The sequence below is a fragment of the Siphateles boraxobius genome, unplaced genomic scaffold, assembly GCF_051911475.1.
Source record: "Siphateles boraxobius isolate OS27281-9 unplaced genomic scaffold, OSU_SipBor_1 1, whole genome shotgun sequence".
NCBI lineage: Eukaryota > Metazoa > Chordata > Actinopteri > Cypriniformes > Leuciscidae > Siphateles > Siphateles boraxobius.
The window spans coordinates 14033383-14058300 of record NW_027508699.1 but is presented as its reverse complement, the minus strand read 5'-3'; the positions used below and the strand labels follow the sequence as shown (position 1 = coordinate 14058300).

The 24918-nt window shown below is 36.5% G+C and overlaps 2 protein-coding genes across 3 annotated transcripts; one reads left to right on the top strand and one right to left on the bottom strand.

Annotated features, from left to right (window-relative positions):
• The first annotated feature begins 933 nt into the window (after positions 1 to 933).
• Positions 934 to 3377, top strand: gadd45aa (growth arrest and DNA-damage-inducible, alpha, a). Its single transcript, XM_077220869.1, has 4 exons — positions 934 to 1118; positions 1581 to 1682; positions 1771 to 1990; positions 2614 to 3377. Exons 1-4 carry the CDS (start codon positions 1078 to 1080, stop codon positions 2725 to 2727), a joined length of 477 nt encoding a protein of 158 aa, XP_077076984.1. The 5' UTR covers positions 934 to 1077; the 3' UTR covers positions 2728 to 3377.
• Positions 3378 to 5257: 1880 nt separating this feature from the next.
• Positions 5258 to 22694, bottom strand: gng12a (guanine nucleotide binding protein (G protein), gamma 12a). Of its 2 annotated transcripts, XM_077221052.1 has the most exons (3): positions 22463 to 22694; positions 8047 to 8155; positions 5258 to 6560 (listed from the first exon to the last, which is right to left on the bottom strand). In XM_077221052.1, exons 2-3 carry the CDS (start codon positions 8149 to 8151, stop codon positions 6435 to 6437), a joined length of 231 nt encoding a protein of 76 aa, XP_077077167.1. In that variant the 5' UTR covers positions 8152 to 8155; positions 22463 to 22694; the 3' UTR covers positions 5258 to 6434. The 2 variants fall into 2 exon arrangements, with proteins under 2 accessions (XP_077077167.1, XP_077077096.1); XM_077220981.1 differs by lacking the exon at positions 22463 to 22694 and having other exon boundaries at positions 8047 to 8161.
• Between the last annotated feature and the right edge of the window lie 2224 nt (positions 22695 to 24918).

Below are 24918 nucleotides of genomic sequence, written 5' to 3'. Positions count from 1 at the left end.
ATAATTAATAAAGGCTGGTTTCTAAAGTACTTCTTCCTGCCTCTATGTATTAATGTTCATGGGTAGCCTAAATGGGTTCCATTCAGACCTTAACATTAAGTATTTTACTGTTATATGTCAACAAGATTCAACAAGACATTTTTACCTGGCTATACCCAATGTTTAGATCTGTTTGGGTATTTATGCAAATTAGCACATAAGTAATTAGATTAGGCACCGTTTGTCCATGTTAAACAATTTTTAAAAAACGTGTAATACATTTTTTGTTTGTCTTGATGTAGGACTAAGTAGCCTAATCAACTCTGTAATTTTCATGGTGAAATCTAAAGGTTAAAATGTTTACCCTATTAACATGAGAAAAAGAATGAATAGGCTATACTTGGGTCTTTTTCTAAACTTTCCCCAAATGAGATTCTTCTGGGCTTTTTTTCCCCCTACTCATGACATAGCCTATTGAGGATACAAAATCAGTTGAGTTTGCTTCTGTTGCAATTTGTTTTAGGTTGACCCCCATTTTGGCTTAAAATGACTAGACTAATGCTTGTGCATTACTTTTAACTGTGTTTCAAATGCAATTTTTATAAGATGCATGAAGAAGAGAAAGTGTTAATGAATTTATGTAAAATTGCATTATTTATTTTGAAACTTGTGTTATTTATTGTATTATTTATTTATTTATTTATTATTATTTATTGTGGTTGGATATCGTTGGGTAATTTCCTTGCTTGTCTTTGCCCTGACATGTCACTGCAAAGTTTTCCAACAAGGTTAAAAACAACGTCACCCAATGTGACTGGCCACGCCTTGATATCTTAGACGGACGAATGAGAGTGGTCGACTTTTGTTAGTACAGACGCAACAGCCAATCAAAATTGATTTTGCTGATCTTTGATTTGCAAATGTCCAATAAGGATTATACTGCTCTCACTCATTGCAGCTCTCATGGAAATTAAATCGAATGCAATGCCACACAGCGTCAGATTTAACCGGTGACAGTCAGAGACAGAAGACCTACGAGAACTCGTGTGGATTATAAAAGGAAAGTTATTCAAGTCCGTGCTGGATTTTACGTGCAACATGACTTTTGAGGAACTTAATGGAGATTACTCTATTGAAAGGTAAAATTGACAATATGCATTTATTAGGCAATACAGATATATAACATTATTATTGTTATTTTACCAGTAATTGAATTATAATGTACATATAAATAAACATCAACTATGTAATGAACATGATGATTTGTAACATATTAAATAAAGAGTTATCTCAAACACATGTACCGGGTGAACTGTCAGTCAGCGGCACGAGCTCGGTTCACGAGACTCGACTCTCACGAGACTTTTTTCTTCTGATGTGCCGAATTTTGTAGATCTTTAAAATTTTGCTAAATTATTTTTGCTCATATTTTATCTGCTTGTATATTACTCGATCAAACTACCATTTACTCGAATTATTAGTTCTCAACCGCCGCAGTCTTAGTGTTAACGGTGCACGAGCTGTTGCCAGGCACAAATGTTCAATCGTCTCGAATTTACTAAAGTCTTATTAATAATTTATCCAAATTTTGTTTTTTACAGGATGGATTCTGTGATTAAAGCTCTAGAGGAGGTCCTGCGCTCCGCATTACCGCAGGGATCTATTACAGTTGGGGTGTACGAGGCTGCAAAGTCACTGAATGTGTAAGCTTAGAAGCTTTTTCAATGTTACTGCTTTTCAAAGTCATTGCAACATGTGCAGTAGTTATTAAATCTGAACTCTTCTGTTCAGGGATCCTGATAACGTGGTGTTGTGCATCCTGGCCACTGACGACGACGATGATGTGAAAGATGTGGCGCTTCAGATTCACTTCACTCTCATTCAGGCTTTCTGCTGCGAGAACGATATCAACATCCTGCGCGTGAACAACACGCGCCGCCTCGCGCACATCCTCGGGGGCGCGGGCATGCACGGGAGCGAGCAGATGGATTTGCACTGCATTCTGGTCACTGTAAGTGTCAACAAATCATTGCATATGTTCTAAGAAATCTAAATAGTAACCAAAAGCCAAAATAGGCCAGTAAACAGCACGCGAGCTACTCTTCTTAGTAACTTGTCGGGACTTTTATTTTTTTACTTGTCATGACATGTCCAGGTGTACCTGCCACTGCATGACGTCCACAGGAACATCCTGCTCTGTACTCATTCATATGCAAATAGGAGTTTCTTTACTTAATGTTCCAGGTTTCTATTTGCATTTTATTTTGAAATCAAATGAACACCTGCATTCATCATTCTTCTATCCCTTCAAAAGACTTTATAGAAAGCATTAAAGAAAATTTGCATACTCCCAACTAGACTTCACTTTCGACTCCTACTCAAGAATTTTTTTGGGAGGTCAAGGGTTTAGACTCATTAATACCCATTACTAAAATGCGGAGACCAGGATGGCTGTGGTGGGAATAATGTTTTATATATGTTCCACAAAAAAAAATTTTTTAAATAAAATGTGCTCTATCCATAGCCAGTGCTATCAAAGACCTGGAAATGACAACGCTTAGAAGTTACACAGCAGGACATGTTCTAGCTGATACATATAGATTGTAATCCCATCTCTTCTTCTGATGTTCACAGGTTCCACATGCATCCACATGGAAAAACCCAGCTCTGGGAAAAGTCAACCACTTCTGCAGAGAGAGTCGCTGTATGGATCAATGGGTGCCCATTATCAACCTTCCAGAACGATGAGGACAGCTAAAACCAAGAGGGGAAAACATGGATAAAAATATCCAGCAAAAAAGATAAAAGATAAAAAAGGTGGTCGCAAAAAGGACTGATTGCCCAGACCGGCGGCACTAGGGACTGATCTTTAGTATAAACTGGAGGAGGAGCACCTTTTTGCATTCTGAGATGATTCAGCGCTTTTTGGCTTTGTTTGTGGGACTTTTTAAGGACGTCACAGGAAGCTAATTGTGAATGGAAGTGAGCACCTGAGTATCTTGTGAGATAGTTTATTGGTGGGTTGTCATAAAGCACTTCAGTTAATTACAGGAGGAACTATTTCTCACAGCAACACATGAAGCACTATTTTTTTCAAAGAGGCTGGCCTATTTGTATCTTTTCCATCGGTTTTGAATAGTTTACCATCAGTACTTGTTTATTAATGTTTGAAAATAAATCATTTTAAAAAGGAACTTGCTTCTAAACAACTGCATGAAAACAATGCATTCACAGTATCCTGTTTTTTTTTTTGTACATAAGTTAATTGTTCTTTTGTGGTCTTTAAAGTATTTCTATTCTATTAATCTAAAGAAGTATTTATGTAAAAACTTTTTATACTATTATATTCAAACGTGAAAATGAATTTTGTGTTGTAATAAAAGTATTTTTGAACACAACGTGGTAGTCATGTGGGTTACTCTGTTGGAGGTTTCTGGACTAGTAGAATTGACCAGTGAGGATCAGCGGGGTCACGCTGGACTCGGTGGCCTTCGTGACTCCCTTTTACAGTCCGACAAAAGCCATCCAAGCCTTTCTTTTGTCCTGCTTTAGTTTGCGTGACCACTGCGTCTATTCATCAGATTCCCTTTTCAGCTGAAATGAATTGCTCAGGTTCAGCTTACTGTATCGCTTGCTCATGTCAAGGTCAAACTTGCTGTCATAAATCAGTTCGCCCTTAATTGTGCTATGCGTGACAAACTGATACTACTCTGTAGGCCAAAAGTAAGTCACTGCGTAGCAAGTACGCAAGACATTACACAAGCCCATCTGGAGAACGGAAGTGTCTCTAGAGGCGCATCGAAGTGTTTAGAAGGTGTGGTTGTGATCACATGACTGGCACATATTGGGTCAGGTTTCCAGACACCACATACCAGTAAATCAGTTGTGTAACCCTCCACTTCCTACACAAAGGTTATGATGCAAGGTTTGACTGATGTTAGGCCGATGCAAGGCAGGTAAACCCCTGTCATGTGACATCAGAAAAAAACGGATTTGCTCAAGGACAAAATAGCATTTCTCAAAGACAACTTGCATGCTAAACATGTCTCTGCAAATAGATGAACCCAGCAATCCTGGTCAAAAGTCAGCTAGTCTCTCAACTTAAATAATGACTGCGCCTTTATGTGTTAGGCAGTTTCAGTTTTTTGACGTCACTAAAAGGATTATTTTTAGACCGCAGGTACAAGGACCAGGTGATATAAGAGCTGTTGTGACACAACTTACATCACTGCACCGCCACTCCTTGAGCTCAGAATAACACACAGCACACACATTAACTATCCTTTACTAACAATCATTTCTGTCACATCTCTGATGAGTTTTAAACATCACCCAGAATATAGTATTTACTTAAAAAATTATATTTTGTTATTTTAACAGCCGTTCAAAAGTCTGAACTTTTTTAAGTAATTAAAACTTTCAATCAGCAAAGGTGCATTAAAAGTGTATATGTATAATTTCACAAAAGATTTCTACCGAAAATAAATGCGGTTCTTTTGACATTCTATTCATCAAAGAATATTGGGGGCAAAAAATTAACCAAGGTTTTCACAAAAAACATCAAGCAGCACAATTTTTTTTGATCGCCAAATTAGGACCATGTGACGCTGAAAATTAGAGTAATGATGCTTAAAGTTCAGTTTTGAAATCACAGAAATAAATTACATTTTAAAATATATGAAAATGGAAAACAACAACTTTGGGGGGGGGGGGAAGTAGTGTTTTGTTTCTTTTGTGTACAATAAAGGGATAATTCACCCATATGACTGACTTTCTTTCTTTGAAACACAAATACAGATATTTAGCAGAATGTCCGAGCTGCTCTTTTCCATACTATAAAAAGTGGCTGGAGTTACCATTCACTTTCAGGGTACGTTTACACAACAACGATGTACTAAAAACGGAAAAGTTCTTCCTTTGTGTTTTTAGAGCACAGATGACAACGTAGTCAAAATGATCCCCTTTCACACGGAGCTTTGAAAACTATTAAAATCGCTGTATTATTCATCACAAATTTGCATTTTTGTACTTCACACAAAGACAATAACGGTATCGTTTTCAAAAGCTTGCACTTTAAAAAGAATGAATGTGTAAATGAACAGCCAAAATGCATAAAAACTTTTCCGTTTTTAGTTGAAAACGGTGTCGTCTAAATGGCCCCTCATTCTTTGAAAAATAACCACATTTTCAAATGATACACTAATAATTAGTGCATCATTTAATATAGTAAAAACGGTTTAAACATTAAGACTCTGCAAGAACACATGTATGTGATGCATTTTGTTTCACCATTTCACAATTTTAATAAAATCTTTATTTCAAGTTACAGTACAGATAGCACATGTTACGAAGCCTTGCAAAAATCCAGAAATTAGAAAAAAAAAATGTTTGAACCATTTTCTTCACAGACATACTGAGGTCACAGGGATTTGGTCTCAAATCTCAAATACTGCGTAACTTCTGATGTATCTGATGCCGCATCGATACATGGTTGCTCAGCCAATTCAAGGTGTGAATGTTAAAGTAACGTTTCATGGCTACCCTGTTTGGAAAAATCCATTCAATTCATAGACAAGATCAAACAGTAGTGGTCTTCGTTTTAAAATTGTGGCTTGACAGAGGAAAGAACCGTTCAAAACAGAAGGAAAATGCACTTTAAATCTAAAGCAACATCAGAAGAGAAAAGTTACTCAGGGTCAACAGATAAAAAGTCTCATCTTTTCAGTCGTATACATCAATAAGTAAGGAATGCTTTGAAAAATCTAAGGCACATGTTAGAAAGTGCAGGGTAAAGGAATCGGCTCTCTTTTCTCATAAACCACTATAATAACTTTTCTCTAATTTTTCTCTTTGCACATAGTGGTACTGCCTTTTCATTGAGCAAATCAGTATTTGTGTGATGTGATATTGCTTACTATATTGTTTATTTACCCAGCATGCACTTGACCATTGGTGATTGCAGAAGCCACATCCGACACATTATCCAGTACGAAAAATGGATCATTAAATTCCAATTATTTCAGTCAGTCCCTTTGCTATGACATTATTCATAGAAGCTACTAGAGGAATATTTAACCCACATCCACTTATAAGACATTAAGAGGGATTTCATCAGTTAGTGTATCTGCAAGCTCTTGTATATAATAATGTGATGATGATATCTTTAAAAAGTGTAACTAAAGGCACCATTCGGTGGAAAGAGGAAATTAATCACGTAATTCAAGCAGTTAAGATGTTTTAAAACGGTGTTATTTCCTGGAATTACTTCAGTTTGGCCCAAACTACCAAACAGGCAACCAAAATGGCAACTAATTAGTACTGATTGGAGTTTATTTACAGTAATAAATACTGTAAGAGCTAAATATAGTTAAGACATGGCACAGAGTTATACTAAGGAACAAGAGCTGGATTCAAGGCAAAGTTGAGTAGAAGTAATTAAATAAGACGAGCGTACACTACAATATAGTGCAGGGCTTTCTGTCCTTGAAGGGGTTTTCTGAGGCAGGGATGCCCATGAGCAGGGGGTCGTATTTGGCGTTTTCTCCACAGTAACGCATGAGATCAGCAGAGGCCTTGGATACCTGGATGAGACAAGTCAGAATGTGAAAATCTTGCATGTTTTTTTATATTCATTTAACCATAAAGTGCATTAATCATTAAATCACAAAGAAACTATATCTTACGGTTTATTTTTACTTACAAGTATTTACCATTCAAAAGTTTGGGCTTGCAAGGTTTTTTTTAATGCTTCTGAAAGAAGTCTTATGTTCACCGAGGCTGCATTTATTTGATCAAAAATACAGTTAAAACAGATATAATATAAAATATTATTACCATTTAAAATAACTGTTGTAATGTAATTTATTCCTGTCTTCAAAGCTGAATTTTCAGCATCATTACTCCAGTCTTCAGTGTCACATGATCCTTCAGAAATCATTCTGATATGCTGATTTGATACTCAAGCAACATTTCTGATTATTATCAATAAGGGATGCACGATATATTGGCCACCATATCGTTATTGGCCAATATATGTTCATTTTTAATGTTATTGTTATCGTTATCAGCCCTGAAAACCATGATGCATTTTTGAGTTAGAAGGGTATCATTACCATAACCTTTTTCAAAAATGATTTCCTATCTCTATTACAGCAACACAGTCATGCACATAAATCCTTACTGTATTGTACATCACTATTTTACCCCAAAAAAGAGTGCTGTCTAATCGATGAGTAGCGATTAATCGCATTTAACATAAAAATTTGTTTACATAATATGTGTGTATGTATATATATATATATATATAATTAAATTTATTGGTGTGTGCATGTCTGTGTATATGTACATATACTGTATGTGTGTATATACAGTATACATACACACACAGACATACTCTTATATAATATATATTTATAAATTTAGTAATATATATTATGCAAACAAACTTTTATGTAAGATGTGATTATTCGTGATTAATCGACTTGGCAGCAAACTTTTTTTTTAAATAATGCATAATATGAATTAAAATATCTTTAAATACATGGTGTTCAATAGAGTAGGCAGATGTATCTGCAGTTTTGGACAGTAAACCACACTCTTAAAAATAAAGGTTCTTTATTGGCATTAATGGTTCTATGAAGAACTTAACATTTTAAACTTAACACTGGCACAAAAGATTTTTTTATAGTGGAAAAAGGTTCTTCAGATCATTCAAATATTCTGTAGTTTACATGAAGAAAAAAGTGTCTATTTTAAGAACTTTTGACTGAAAGGTTCTTTGGGGAAACCAACAAATGAATTAATGATGCCTGAATAAAAATGGTCCTTATTTTCGATTCTATTAAAATGTGCAGATAACCTGGAATAAAATATGTATTTGTTATTTGGCGTTTCAACCACTTTCGTCAGCCATGTTGTATTTATTTTGTTGTAAAAAAAAGCTCAAATCACACAAAAAGAGGATGTTCATCTTGGGAACGGGTCAAAGGTGATCATCCATGGTGGTAAATAAAACTGTTCACAGTAATGGACACCAGCATCAGAGGGTTAATTCACAACAAAACATACCTTTATCCTCTCAATACTGGCCTCGACTTTCAGCTGCTGGACCATCCTCCTAGCATGTGTCAGGTTGTTTGAGCCCGCCATTTTAGAGGACATTTTTGAAACCATATAACTGCAACAAAACACACAAAACATGCAGTTACAGAATGGATGTCATAAAACACTTATATGTTGTTATATACCAGTGTCAGAGAACAGAACAGATGCAGAAAGTCATGACAACATCGCATTAACAAATCCGTCCTCCAAACTTGTCAAAACAGTCTTCCTAATATAAAAACATCTGACTGTAGGGTCATCAGTTAACAGGGACGTTATTGGAGTCCGTATTCGGCACATGCCCTTACCCAAACAACTCAATACGCAATAGCTACTGACAGACACTCGATAAAATGTCAAAACCTTCTCAGGAAGCAAACTAATAATGGTTTTCAAGTGCTTACTGTGGAAAACAAAGGATTCCCTGAGCTTTTAGTGGCTAACAGCAACCACAATTGAATTCATTATAATGTCAGTTCTGTTATATATGCATTTCTGTCATTCCTTGCTTTCATTTTTAAATACTTTTTATGCCTCTTATTCAAGTCTAACCTGAAAGACTAGAATCTTTTAACAGGACAAACAGGATCAAATGAAAGAATAGCTTCTTCATTCAAAGTTATGATGGTCAACAAGTTGAGATTTCCTCATCTATTTTTTTTATTTTTCATGTTTGACACTAAGATTATTTCAGTTTATAAAAAAATATATCTCTGCATTCTGTTCTCAGCCAATTTTAAATGCAAGAAGAAAGAAATGCATCTGTAATAAGGTCAGGTGAATTTAACCAGCATAATTACATAAATAATTGAAAAGTTCCTGTAATGTCTTACATAAATTCAGTTTCCAGTTTCCTGCATTCCCTAAAGACTGGAATACTTCCACGAGTGAAGCACAACAGCATCTATTGTCACTCATAAGTACTAAGAAAATACAAAAGGTTTATTTTCACTGACTTCTGGGTAAAGGAAGAGGAAATGTTACAGATATAGTCTGATGGAGTTTTAGGTTTCTAGTACACAAAAACAAAGCTTTTTATTTTTATTTCATATGGGACATGTCCTACTTTACCTGGCTTGAGGAAGTTTGGCAGTGGCATTATGTCACACATTTACAAAACCGGAACAGTGTTACAGTGCTCTCTATCGGGAAAGCTTACATAATCACAAATATCCAGACCCCGGTCGACAGACAAACTGCAGGAGACTGTGTCTCCACTACAACTGAACAGTTTAAGCTATTAAACTTAAGTTATGCCAAAGAAACTGATACAACTATCATGAGAAATCATAGCTTTCCAATTATTGTCTATATATGGCATTGTCTACAAGGTCATTTCCCATTGATATTACCCATGAAGTCAGAGAGGACCATTCCGAAATCATTTAATATGGGTCTAAATAAAATACTGGAACATTTAGGCTAAATATATAGTAACTGAAGATACAAAGTACACTGCAAGACACAATCTGCAGCACAGATAAGTGTGCGTCTCTTTGTCTGAGTCACAGAAAAATGTGCTGATGCCTTAATGTTCTGCATATACGGGGGGTGTATGGATGTGTGTATGGGTGGTACACGTTTGGAGAGAGCACAAAACAAGTCCCTGTCTGAGGGGTGACCTATTAGCCCTGAGGTCATCAACAGCTGCCGCTACACAGTTTATTCAGCAGATGTTATCAGCTGTTCCTGCTAACTGCTCGCTTAGTCACATGATCTCACGATGACACCAGCACGCCCTGATCAACGCACTGTAGAAATGCAGCTCATTATCACTCAGCATGTACTATCGTGACTATTCAGCACATTTAGACTTGAATATAATTTTATTAGCAAAATAATTTTAGGTAAGCTCAGGTTTTACGCATTAAACATGCTGATTCAATATGCAAAAAAAAAAAAAAAATTGTATGAAAGACAAAAATATTATTTAGTGTGCAAACTGATTCAAGAAAAAAAGTCCAACTGCAATTAAATATACAAATATTACAAACACGTCATCGATATCAGTTATTTATTTGAATGCATTGAATGAAGTTAATTTTACATTTAGAGGAAAAAAAGCAGGGCTGAAATTATCTACTAAACAAAGTTTAAATGGCTTTTTGAATGGCTGAATTATTTGCATACGTTTAACGCTTCTCAAACAAGAGGCCCTTAGATAATTTAGTCAATTTTTGCATTTTTAAAAAAAAAATCTCAATTTTAATTGCATGGCAGCTTCAAGACATCTAAATCTGTTCTTTCTGTGAACACTTCTCTCTATTTACGTATGCCAATCTTCTCCAATCATTTCATACGCATAAACCCCGCCCCTTTCTTACAATTGACTGCAAACTCACGTTCAGATCTGCCTCCGTCCAATCAACAACAAATGCAAAGTCCCCAACCTGATTTTTTATTTTTCGATATTCCTTTTCTCAGACGTACGTCACAATACGACAGCTATTAACTGCTATTATTTCCAAATACACATGCTATGTTTCCTTTGAAAAAAAAAAAAGACCAGCTGAGCAGAGTGAGTAACGAGTTTACATAACAAATCTGCATCTGGAGAACATCTGTTGCATCGGGGTTTTACACTGTGAAATGGTTATTTCATGATGAATGATTGACAGGCTGAGAGATGTAAAGATAACCAGCCTAATATCTTACAACCATCTCTCTTTCTCCGGGGTCTTCGAAAAACTTTATGGAAATGTTCTTGGGTAGGTCAGAGGTCACTTCTACAGAAGGCTGTCTGTTAACCCCCAGGGTCCAGTTCTATAGAAACAGAGATCTGTATGCACAGTCAAATGTGAAGTGGTTTTGAGAGCTGACAAACAGAAGTCAAAACAGTTATTTCTACAGAATGCATCAGCCTGGACAATTTTTCATATAACAACATCTATCAAAAGTACACTACAGACAGAAATTACTCAGAACTCTACTGAGGAATAAAAGTGTGCACATATCTAATAAACATTCAGTGCAGCAGAATTCAGAATTTGTCCAGAACGAGACCGTTTTGTGTAGTTAGAAAGATCATTTGCCTAAACATTGATGTTATACCTAATTGTAATCCTCTCTTCATTTAAGATATAGATTTACTGAGTAAAATTCTGACCAATAACAATAAGCTCATTTATTTTCATGTTATGGCCAATAACTGATAAATAGCTTATCAAAAATCTGTCTTGGTCTAAATACACTACTGCTTAAATGTTTGGATCGGTAAGACGTTTTAATATTTTTTATGCTGAATTTACTTGATCAAAAATACAGTAAAAGTGTGTGTGTGTGTGTATGTCAAGTCAAGTCAAGTCAAATATATTTATATAGCGCTTTTCACAATACAGATTGTATCAAAGCTGCTTCACAGTATCAATCAAAACAACTTAACAATGTTTGTTTATTAGTGGAAAAAAAAATTTATGTGTGTTGTGATACTTTTTAGCCATTCTTTCATGAATATAAAAGTTCAAATAGAAATATTTTGCAACATTATAAATGATTTCACTGTCACTTTTCATCAATTTAATGTCTTTACTTAATAAAAATATTAATAACAACTATAATCTGATTTGCAACCAGCAGCGTAAAGCCCAAATGTGGTGTCATGCACTTGGCCAAGCATCATGCAGTATTAATAAGTCAAAAATAGCCACTGTGCAGTGACTCCCAGCAGATGGGAATATGTGAATAAATCCTAAAAAAAGAGCCATTCCACACTGAACAACGCAGGGCCAGGGCTACATAATGGGCCAGTATCAGTCAACACCTGGGGCCTAAACAAACACCAGCTATTGGAGATAATGTCTCATCTACGTCAGCATGTGTGTGGGCCTGATAACCAGGAGCTGTGTGTAAAGGTTTCGCCCATAGGAAAACAAATAGCTTTGTCATGAGGGGATGAACTGGTGCAGAGGTAGTTCCCAAAGTCAAGCAACCCAGGAAAATTCTGAGGGGAGGGAACAGTTGGAAAGCGAAAGAATCATATTTCTGTTCTTTTTTGTGGTTTAAGAGGGAATTACATGAGAAAGAGAGCGAGACAGAGAGAGAGAGAGAGATGCAGCTGTGAACGAGAGGTTGTGCGTGTATATCTATGGGCATGATGCCAAATATGCTGGTGCAACAGAGGTGCAATAAAACTCCCGTCCATTGTGTTCTCCGCCTGCCACCCCCCTCTAAATGCCCCCATTCATCTCAGCAGCTGAGAAATGCACAACTATTCAACTTCGAACAACAAACTCACCCCAACAGAGCTCTGCGTTTAGACTACAGCCCTAAAACAAAGCAGTCTTTATGAAGCCCCGGTCACTGGCAGCTCCACTGTGTATGGGTACATCAGATTATATACCGCTATCCGAGGCCAAAGGTCTGCGCTTGGCTCCTCCCGTTAATATGCTGGATGGCTCAATAACAGGGAAAACACTGTAATGTCACACAGCAGTGACTGGTTTGGGTTTTTACAGGGAGGCTTTGTGCCGAGGGGCTCCACTATAGGAAAATTGAGACAAGAAAACAAGCAGAAATGTAGAACGAGAGAAAGAAAAACTTGCTGTGAGATTATGGAAAACAAGTGATCTTTAATAAAATAATCTGAAAGGGGTCGATCACCTAAAAAAATAATAATTTGACTAACCATTAGATTGTTCCAAACCTGCGACTTTCTTCTGTGGAAAACAAAAAATATATTTTGAATAAGGTATTTTGTGCGTGTGTGCGTGTGTGTGTGTGTGTGTGTGCAATTTTGTTTACACCGTAATGTTCTTTACAATATTTTCTTTTGAGTTCAGCAGAAGAATAAAAGTAATACAGGTTTGGAACGTCATGAAGGTAAGCAAATTATGACAGAATTTCCTGTAATAAAAAAAATTCTAAATGACAATTGGTTAAAATGAATTCATGTATTGATACAAGTTGCAACTAGACTTATATTTTAGGTATAGTTCAGAGTGTTGCTTTGCAGTTGCTTTATAAGGTGGTTTTGAGTTGTTATGCAGTTGCAAGGGAGTTTCTGGGTGGTTTCCAGGGTGTTTTAGCAAAAGTAGTTGATTGCCTGACCCCCATGTCTTCCTGATCCCTAAACACTCCAGTCCAGGGCTCCAGACTAGAAAAAAATGAGTAGTCAATGGTTCCTAAAATGAAACATATAGGAGCCAAATGAATTGAGTGAACGAATTACAGATGCTTGTTCAACAGCATGAAAAAAGTGATGCACCACTTGATGGAAATACATGTTGTGATGGAATTCCCATCAAGAGTCAAGCACTCTGTAAAGTCTCCTCCAGCACATCTCAAGGACTTTCAATTAATTTAAGGTCTGGACTCAGAGGTGCCGATTCATGTGTGAAAATGATTCTTCATGCTCCCTCCCAACCATTCTTTCACAATTTGAACCAGATGAATCTTGACATTGTCTTCCTGGAATATGGCCATGATGTGTCTTCATACATGGTTGTTTAAGAAATGAAAAACAAGAAATGTTGCCAAACATATAACATGCTAAAAACATAATAATCACTACAATAATGATACAGTCATATCATAGGCTCTTAAGCATTTGCCTATTTAAATCCATACAGTGACTTTTTTTTTCTTTCTTTTTTTTGGTCGGGCAGTGTAAATGTCACTTGTTTTGTAAGAATATTCATGCTTGATTGAAAAAAAGAGAGAAACTTTGTGTTCATTATGGCTCCAACAGGTTCTACAAAGTGACAGTTTACTCCATACAAGTTTCCCTTAGAATTGATTCAATATTACAATTGGGCTTCACGATGCAGACAATAATATATTTGGTGAAATATATTTAAATGGACACACTTTTATTACAACAAACTCTGATGTTAATTTTAGGTGACTGAACGATTACGATACAAACCTCATAATTAATAACCTTGAATAACCTTGAAAAGGAACCGGTTCAACAGTAATTCGTTTGAAACGGCTCGTGCGGATTTCAATGGATCATTCAGGAAAAACATGGTACACACTCTAAAGATGTAAGATTAGCCACTCAAATGATGAAATCGGATTAAACCGCAAATGAATGCACACAAAATGTTCTACTTCCACTAAAGAAGATTAAAAAAACAAAATTACTAAAAGGTTTAAATTACTGTTCACTCTCAGAAAAAAAAGGTACAAAAGCGGTCACTGGGACAGTAGTACCCTTCAAAAAGGTTCTAATATGTACCATTTAGGTACTAATATGTACACTTTTGGTACCAATATGTACCTTTGAGGGATCAATCTGCACTCTTTAGGTACAAAGGTGTTCCTTTTGAAAAAAGGTACAGCCATAGTGACAGCTTTTGTACCTTTTTTTCCTGAGAGTGTTGAATTAGATATCATTTTAATCTCCTGCTCTCGTCTCTCCTTCAATGTAAGCATATGGGATTTTTGCACATTTTATAATCACTAGGTTTAGAAAGGTAAATAATTTGAAGTAATTTGCAGGTTACTAGCCAAAATGTAATACTTGAGGTTAAGAGTTTGTCCCAATCCCATCAAGCACAATTAATGAGTAACGCCCCAGTCACAACAGTGCTCTTTTGTGACTCTACAGACGTCTGGACGGTGTAGCTTACAGGAGAGGGTTGTGTGTGAAATGTCAAATATTTCCATAAAGACGAAATGAAGAGAACATGGGGAATGAAGAGGAACATCAATGCAAAGAACAAGATCGGAGCGCACGAAACAAGGCTTGAAATGAGAAATTAATTTGGACCGAAAAAATCTGACGTGCAAGGTATATGTTTTGCATATTTGCATAATCCATTCTTTTTTAAATACACATGAACCTATGCCAATGAGCACACTAACATTCACTTTTGTACAGCAAAGTGATAATACTTAGAATGGAAAATAATATTCTGATAAAAGACAATGCATGCTATGGTTAAAATGTAACCCTGTTGAGCCAGCCTGCCTTTACAAAAAAGGAAAGAATTTCAAACACGAACGCCTCCAGAGTTTCTGCATGTCACATGAATTGATGTGTCATCATGGGATCAAAGATCATTTCCATGAACTTATAAGCACATGATGACACCCTTATGATATATTGTTCACATGGCTTCACAGCATCAAAGGTTTTCACTAATGGAATAAAGCCTACGGAGATTGTCAGGTTTGGGCAATGGGCCAATTTTAATATAGGGGGAAAAAAACTGCGTGACAGGATCTCATAAATCCAATTGTTTACTAAAACTAAGTGGTTACATTTTCAGAAAATCGCAGTGGTGCCACTGCTACAACGCTGAGGTGTTGCAAGGGTACTCTGGGTGGATGTTTACAGGCCCAATTTGAAAAGGTGGACCGCCAGTCTCTATGATATTCTGATCCCTAAATGACCAAACTCCTTTAATGCAAATCTATGGGATTTTTATGGGAAGTCAAAATATATATCTTTTTTTCATGTCCACATCTCTCCTCAACAACATGTTTTGATATATTTAAGTTTTATTACTTGGGGTTAGGGGTTCGTCCCAGAAGCCCATTTCGGTGTAAAAAATGAAAAAGTAATTGTGAGATAAAAGTCACATTGTGACAAATAAAGAAACGATTGTGAGAAATAAAGAACCAATTATGAGAAATAAAGTCAGAGTTATGAGAAACCACATCACATTTGTGAGATATTAGGTGGCAATTAACAATATTAAGGTTGCACTTGCAAAACAAAGTTGCAATTGCTTGTTTTGGTTTTGATTTTGTTTTTTGAGGTGGAAGACTCTTGCATGGTTTGTTTAGTTCCTTAGCCCCAAAAGTGCCATACAATTTTGGGGGGAACATTTTGTATGAACAACTGAACCCGATAAACAATATGCATGGGGAAATCTTTTCCCTTCGTGCAAACTTTCCAATCAAGGATTCCAATTAAAATGACTGAATTTTGCTTAAGCTAATTCAAATTTGCTGAACACTGATAAACGTGACCAAGCGTTTAGTATGAGCAATACTAAAATAGTGATGTTCGCCTCATTAACCACAAGCATAGCACTATATAGTAAAGAAGTGATCATGCTGAAGCAACACGCTGGCTGATGGAAATGCATTTGCAAAATTGCACACTTTTTACTTTTTTTTTCTAAACCAAAATTTGTATAAGATATTTGTGACTGGCTGAAGAGGTGTCATGTCTCTCAGAATCAGAATTGTGTGGCGTTTAAATATTTTAGAGCAGGCAGAAGATCAGAACATTATGACACAAAGGTGCACCTGACCTGACCAGCAAAACGAGTACTTGGAAAAGGTCATGTCAGGGATCTGGGCCTTGTTTCTCTAGAATTTATCAAATAATTCGACCCCGATATTATTTGCACATGTAACCTTAGATCTGGATTCAGGCATGACTCAATATGTCACAATCATTTTATGCCTTATATGATAGATTAAGGGAAAAAGAATGTGGCCGAAACATACTTTGGTTCCAGGTAAGCAGAGTTAGTCAAGGACAAATGCATGGAGCATGTGACTGGGGGAGAAGAAAACACATGGAAAGAGACTTCAGAGAAAAGAAACAGAAAGTGTTTCTAAAGTGAAAATCAACAGTGTGGAATGTAGTACCAAAAATTTCCAGCAAGGGGCATAACAAGAAAACTTCGCTTCACTTCTTGGGAAAACCCACAGAGAAATTAGGTTTATATCCGTTATGCCAAATTATCAATAAAAGTTATTTTGCAATTTGATAGGGATAGTGGACAAACATTAACTACAATGTTAAAGGAGTTCCCCAAAACTCACACAATATGAAAGATTCCCTCACACCTCGCTAGAGAGTCCTGACGGCATAGAAAACATACAAAATGTCTTTGCTGTGTCCCAGTGTTTCCCTACAGGATTTCCCTACATTTATTACAAAAAAGAACTGTGAATGTGTATCTTCAACAAGTTCAGTCAGTAATGATACTGGCAAAAAACTAATTTCATTTTGATGTAAACACTGAAAATAGAAACTTTCAGTTCAGGAAGTCAGTCAGATGTTGATTCAGTAATCGCTCTGATGGATCCAGAAGTCCAGAAGGATTCATCATGAGGACTCGTCAGAGTAATTTGCTCTGGAATCAGACTATACTGGTTGTGCTGTTGTTGTTTTTTATTCACTGAAAAAAAGGCTTGTAAGAGTCGTCAATTCATGAATCAGACACTGCTTACGTACACTTTGAGACCATTAGAAGTGATGATTTTAAGACATATCTGTTAAACATGAGAACCCTGGGCAAAAAAAAACAGACATTCTTGTCAATAATGGGTTTGTTTTCCTTGTCACTCTTGTTCCTGGTTATCTAACTTTGAGACCATTAGAAGTGATGATTTTAAGACATATCTTTAAACATGAGAACCCTGGGCAAAAAAAAAAAAAAAAAAAGACCTTCTTGTCAATAACGGGTTTGTTTTCCTTGTCACTCTTGTTCCTGGTAATCAAACTTCAAACTATCAAGCTTCAGTTCTAACATCAAGTCCAGTCGGGGCTCACAAAGCCAAAAGAGTAAGTGAAATGGTTTTCCGAACATAGAGGGCACTTGTATAGCTGCATGCCACCTGCACACTTCATTCTCCTCAAAGAAGAACAGTGGAACAAAACATTTAGGGGCCCTACGGCCACCCCTATATGAGCTTCTCCAACACAGAAGCTCTCACAAAACTCCCTTCACAAGGCCAACCTCACATCTTTGAGGAAGCTTCCCAAACTTCTCATAATCCCTGCTTTGTTCCCCCTGACAGTGAACTTCCCCTTGGACTCTCACAGAGCTGTGTTTCCTCATCACAACCACCTGAGGCTGCTCACAGCAATGACCACTTTCTCAGTTTACAGCATGAAACACCTTGCTGGATCAATGGCTTCCATTCATCAGTTGCCTCATGGGAGACACTTTCTTGAGTCTTGCCCATCTCTAATCTCGGGAGGAAAAAATGCTCTCGCCACCTTCCCAACAGGAAGATCATTTTGGCAGATTCCTGTGCATGAGTGAAAATTACACCCAAATAAGAATGGGTAGCGGCATGTTTAATTCTCAGAGGAAACAGGATTCCCAGAACGAGAATCTGGTAAATGCAATTGAGGATGTAACCAGCGTCATTAAGTTCTTTATGACTCCCATCCAGAAAAGACGTGCCTAGCACCTTTTTAGTACTCACACAAACAACTGGGAAATCTATTATGCATTTGAAACTGTTGCGGTTAAATTTGCGGACGACATTTGTATACTACTATATAAAGACTACCAAACACTACCAAATAAAGCAGCACCTCAAAAAAGATAAGACCAGGTTATTGAGTAACAGAACCTTGTGTTGATATCTCTGACACATCTGTTATAAGGTCTCCATTTATGGTCAAATCCTGTGCTTTTGTATTGATTAGTGGAAGAAAAAAACGATTAAGGTGAATTGGACTGGTTTCTAACAGTTGAAGTTAATGAACAAATATGAAACCTCAGACTTACTCTGCATTTATCACTCTTAATGTTGGTGTCAGACAGCAAGGAAAAGTCAACTTTGACCAACTGTTCTTGGTCAAGTTAAAAGGGGACGTATCTTTCTGACCATCTGTCAGTGTCAATGAGTGTTTATATGCTATGTCTCGCCATGGGTCTGACCCCTCCAAACTCTACAATGGAGAACTGTGTCAAAAGACAGGATTTATTTTAAACTATGGCCTCAATGGATTTCATCCACAAAATCAAGAGTACAAAATCAAGTGTGATCCGCTAACGCCACCTCTTGGAGACAAATGGTAGTGCAGGGCTGTAGCTGCCAAAACAAATATCTTTATGGCTACAGGCCGAAATTTGAATATATAAATCCCTGCCAGATATACATTACCAGCAGATGGCATCCTAGTATATAGAGTTTGAGCTTGGCGATAGCAGACACAGAATCTGAAACCTTTCGATTTAACAGTATAAATCTTCCAATATTCCATTTAGGAAAAAAATGCATGTTCATACTAAATTACAAATTACTAACATAATAATAACAAATAAATTTTTTAATGATAATAAATGAATAACGTTTTCACGTTTGACATGAGAACTAGGAAACTATTGTCTAAAATGACACATGATCTTGTAATGCTATTGCATAACTTTAATCTTCAGTAAAGTCTTTTGATTTACTGCGCAGTTCTGAAGTCATGTGCTTTACATTTGTTGCTAATGGTATCAGAGGATGAAAGTGACTGCATGAGCCTGATCTTGGCAAAGACGTTTCTCGGTGAAAAAGCAGGAGTGAGAAATCGGGGTATGACACAAGTTGACAAATGCACATCATCCGGGAAGGCCACGACTCAAACCCATTCTAAGTGCACCGAATTAAATAGTCTGATCATAGCATTATATAGCCAGTCTAATTGAGATCATGTGCCAGTGTAATTTTAGTATCATTTATATACTATTATAGTATTTTCAGCTCAATTGTATTAATTTTGTTATGTGCTTTTGTCATTATTTTTCGCTTTACTAATTTTAGTACTTCAACTGAAACTTGAATAATTTCAACATTATTTTCAAACTTTTTTCACCAAATATTTTATATTTTGTGTTTTATTAACAAAAATGATTTAGTTGACAACAACACTGCCACGTGCCATTACTGAAGACTACAAACTATGTCCACATCTAGTTCAAGGACATCTTTGGAAAGACTTTTGGACATGATATTCAGATGTTTCCTTATTCCAGTCTACAGTGCATCTAGCCATAAGGTGAGAGTGGTGGTGACAGATAAATACAACCTATCTCAATGTGGCTTCTGGGGAAACCAGAATGTTGCAACACTCAAGTTTCTCAATCAAATTGAGAAAGGACTATTGCAACAAGTACGAGCATTGGATAAAAGTAACAATGCCGTGAGAGCAGGGCATTTACGTTTCCTTGTAATGGGAAAACACCAGTGTTTGCAGGTTTTGAAAGTCTTATAAGCCATATTGCAGCCAAATGTTTGAAAGCAGGTGGGTCTAAGGAAGTAGTAAACCATAGTTCTTGATTGTTTTGAATTTCAAAAAAAAAAAAACTTGCACATGCAATGTAATTGTATTGCCAGAATAAACATAATACTGATGATTCATGTGTAATGATACCAAAGGTACAACATGTCACACAAAACGTTTAAGTTGAAGCAGGGGTTCTGGCAGAGCTCGGTTTCCAGTAACATCCTCTGACTAAAAGACAGAACATAAACATAGAGGACAGATTCGTACAGAAACAGTACTGTGGTTAATCACTGCAGCGCTGACAGCCACCACTATCTCAAAGAGAAGTAAAGGGATTGTGTTACCCAAAAATGAAAAATCTGCCATTATTTAGGCTACTTCTTGTTTTGATCCATTATTAAAGTCAGTAAGAAATGAAAATTAACCCTATCTATTTTCTAAATCCCTGTTATTGGAATTAATGTGAATGATTCATCCATATGTTTAATGTTTTGTTAGTTCTATTGTTTAATCAAAACGTCAAGTTTCTGCTGAAAAACTGCTCCTTGACTGCATAATCACATTCAGATCTGCCTCCAGCAAATCAGCAAAACCAAGTACCATGCCCACATTTTTTATCTTCCAATAGTCTGTTTCACTCAGATGTACGTCACAACATGGAGGAAAAGAATTGTGGTTTCAACACGACTTTACAGAATATAAACGCAGCTCTTAGCCTTTTCCATACAACAACCATTCATGGTGACCACAACATCCATCAAGCTTATATCAAATCACGACATGAATTTAGAGATCCAGAAAGCTGATTCTCCATAGGTTCATTAGGGAAAAAGTGAAAAGGAGTTTTACAACACCAGTTTTCAATGTTCTTTGTGGCCTCACCAAAAGAGAAATCCTGAGAGAACCCATGAATTAAAGAATCCTAAGAATATTTTTATGAACATGAGATTTGACATCAATAAAATTTGGTCACCTCACCAGAAACATGAGAACCACTGACGTTTGATGATTTCAAGTTGGACGTCAATGAAATGTTGCTATCTGGAAAGCTACAGTGAATAATGTATTCATCACAAACACATAATATGCCTCTAGAAGAATTGGAATATGGCACTTGAGTCATATGGTCTGCAGTTTTTCTTCGTTGCCCATTTTGGACCTTGATAGGCACAAACAACATGGTGGGGAGTAAGAAAAATCAATTTTTGAGCAAAGTATTCTATTAAACAGAAACCTGAATCTGCTTTAGTTGTATGTATGGGAGTTCAGTGACATCCTCCGGGCCATGAGTCCGCTTTCAAATGAGATCAGACTAGATTCAAGGCACTCTCCTCCCTATGAAGACAACATGGATGTGTCTACTGAGCAGGTAAGATCAGCCTGTTTCATTGCTCAAGGACTCAGTAGGATGGTCCTTGTTAAGTGTTTGATGAAAGAGAGAAATGAAGGACTCAAATGGATTCTGGGTCATTAACAGTGTAGTCATGCAAAATGGAAGCAAACATACCGGACTACAAGTTTCTTAGCCTGGATTTAATGAGCAGCACATCACCTATGGCAGGAGTTTACATATTTAAATGCCCTTGACCCAAAAATATTCTCATTCTCATTCGAGGGTCCCCAATCCTAAAATTTAAAAGACAGCTATATATTTCCACGAATAAAGACCCAATTTATAAAATGCATATATTAGAAACATGTAAAATATTTAGTTTCTGTTACTTCATTTGTTTTCTACTCACTATGGTACTGTACTATTAAATGTATTATTTTATTTATTTTTATATTTTTTGTATTATTAAGTTATTTAATCAACATTTTTAGTACATTTTGAACCAAAAGCACTAAATATTTAATTGTTTTTATCCAAACTTTTGCACACACCCCCTAGCACTCTCGTGCAGCCCCCTGGGGGACCCTGGACCCCAGTTTGAAAACCTTGCTCTGAATGTAAAGAAATATAATTCTATTATCATAGAATACTTGTAGTTTGATCTTAGGCAGTTTCATAGAAGTTGGGAAAGACTTACAATTATTTTTGGTGTATTTTAGTGTATTGTCATCTCATCTTAAAACAAACCTATCATAATAAGTATGGCCTAGTATAACAATGAATCAAATAGAGAAATGTCCTCGCATACCAAAGGGTGGATACTAGGCATTCATTCAACTTTAACTTTGTAGTTAATGAGTTTGATTTATTAATCCGTAAATAAATAGGTGCCTAACTGTCTGTATTTCACAGTGACTAATATCTGTTGAATCGTGTGTTTGTTATCTGCTTCACAACTTGGTATAAACTCCAACTTTAAGGATTACCAGGCGACAACTTTCTCTTTTCGACACACAAATATATAGGCCACAAAAATAGGCAATAGCGTTGCCCCATCTCGTGTTACATGTGAAACACAAGTAAATTAAATCCGTTACACACTCATCCGCCGTCGAAAGTTTTACTCTTACCTTTAAAAAATCTCCCAAGCGTGAGTCCTGATAAATCAGTGAAGAAACGGAAAATACGACCCCCGGATAGGTTTCAGGTAAACTTCAAAAAGTCCGTGTGGAAAAAACAAATTGCCAGGGAAAAGGATCTCAATACTATTGCAAAGTTAAGTGCATTCTTTATCACTATTGTACATGTATTCTTGTTACTTTGTGAATGACACCGTTTGTAGCACTTCCACCTACGCTGACCAATCACAGTCGGCGCACGGCATGACGTCATCACCGTCGACCTTTCGAAGCCATCATGCTGTGGAGAGAGGAGGCTTGTTCGACTTGAACCGGCGCTGCACAAACCGATCGGTTGATGACATCAAAGTACCGCGAGAGCGATTAGAGAGCAGACGGCTCCTTATGCTTTTGAATCGCTCTCGCTGTACTTTGATGTCATCAACCGATCGGTCTGTGCAGCGCCGGTTCAAGTCGAACAAGCCTGGAGACACCGCAGATTGTTTTCCGCCTCTTTTCTCCCGAATTATCCCAAATTCAGGCGCCCTCTTTCTGTGACCCTGGGAACAATCAATCCTTGCCTTGACAACATAGCAGAAATGTTGTAGCATTGGCCATGTTACTTGAGTAGGCTACTGTCCGGAATTTGTCGTTGGAATGATGGTTGTCTATTCATTACGGCACGGACACTCAAATGTAGCCTATGAGATGTATGTGTTGCACTGTTTCTGCTATTAGTTGTGAAAAAATGACTACATTATCACCCACCATGTCCTCACATTGTAAATGTGCTTAAATATATCTCTTTTATAAGGTTTTCATTTTCTCAACACCAGTCACTTCATTTTTCCGCATTTTACTTGTTCACCATATGGCCTAATTATATTATTTTCTGTCTCAACCATTATGAAGACTCTGTAACACAAATAAAGACATTTAAGTTTAAGTCTCATTAGGAGCTAGAAACACCATACAGAAGGAACAGCCACAGCATTTAATGCATGTGGGATGTTCTAAATATTTGACATTTTATATCTAACTGTTTATTGGATTTAGTGAGAAAATAGGTGAAGCCTATTTTTCATTAAAACATGTGAATCCCTGTCATAATATAGAACAGATTAGGTATAGTACAAATAAATCCTGAAATAAATCATGTAAACTTTTTTTAGTTTTGTATTAATTAAAGACAAACTATCTTATCTTCCTGTAGAATTAATAGGCTTTGCCCATTCTGAAGCAGAAAAAAAACATCTCTTGCCCCTATGTGTATACTGTATATGTTGGACCATCTCTATTATTACACCAGTGGAGCACTAGAGTGCACCTGGTCAAAGAACACAGCAGGAGATTGTTGAGGCTGAAATAAACTGAAAGGCTGCTGTGTTGCAGAGATGAGCGGAGGACCACAGCATACTAAGCAATGAAATAGTGTTGGCAAGGTTTGCTATTTAATCCTAAATTCTAAAACAACCATTCCTCAAAAATTTTTATAGTTTTGAGTTAGCTTTTATTTTTGTGTTTTCAGTTATAATTTGAACTTTTAGCAATTTTATAAACTTTTGTCTTTTTTTATTAGTGTTTTTTAAAATATTTTTAAATAAATGTATTTTTTATTTCAGTTTTATTAGGGCCTGAACACCGATGGTGAGAGGACCCTATTGGAATTGCTCCGTTTTTAGTATTTGTAATACTTAATGTTATTTTTAGTTGCCAAAATAAATTAGGTAATTTAAGTAGCTTTTGTAAAAGTGCATTAGAAAAATATTTTAACAATAGTTTTAGTTGGCCTACCTCAATCCTGTCTCACTAACAGTTGGTTAAAAAATGCAGCAGCAAGACTGTTAACAGGAACTAAGAAGAGGGATAATATTTCACCTGTCTTTGCCTCATTGCATTGGCTTCCGATACAATTTAGAGTTGCCTTTAAGATTATTCTTTTTGCATACATGGCACTGCAGAAAATAGCTCAGGACTATATTTCTGATCTCATTCAGCCATACACAGCGTCTATCTAGGTCAAATGTAAAAGGCGTAGATTGATGATGCAGTGATAAGCGGAATCATGGAACTTGTCGTCAAGCTGATGGATCTAATAATGTTTATGGATGAGTGAATACATTGATGTTTTTAACATGGTATGAAGCAGGTCACGATTGCTAATAAGAGACAGATATCAGCGCCACACGCGAGTCCCACGGATATAAAGGAATGAGGACATTTCATTGTAACTATCCGCAAGTGTTGAATTACTACTCACACAGGTCAGTTTATTTGACTAATTAAACTTGTGAGGTAACGCAGCGCTCTTTCACTAATCTGCATTTGAGTGTGTTGAAAGTTATAACTATTACTATGTTATTTTATGTGTTAGTTTGTTGGCTATATGAGAAAAGTTTTAGTTTTTTGTCCCAAAGTCTGCTTGCCATGATCCATAATGTTTAAACGAAACAACAACAGCGTGCAGC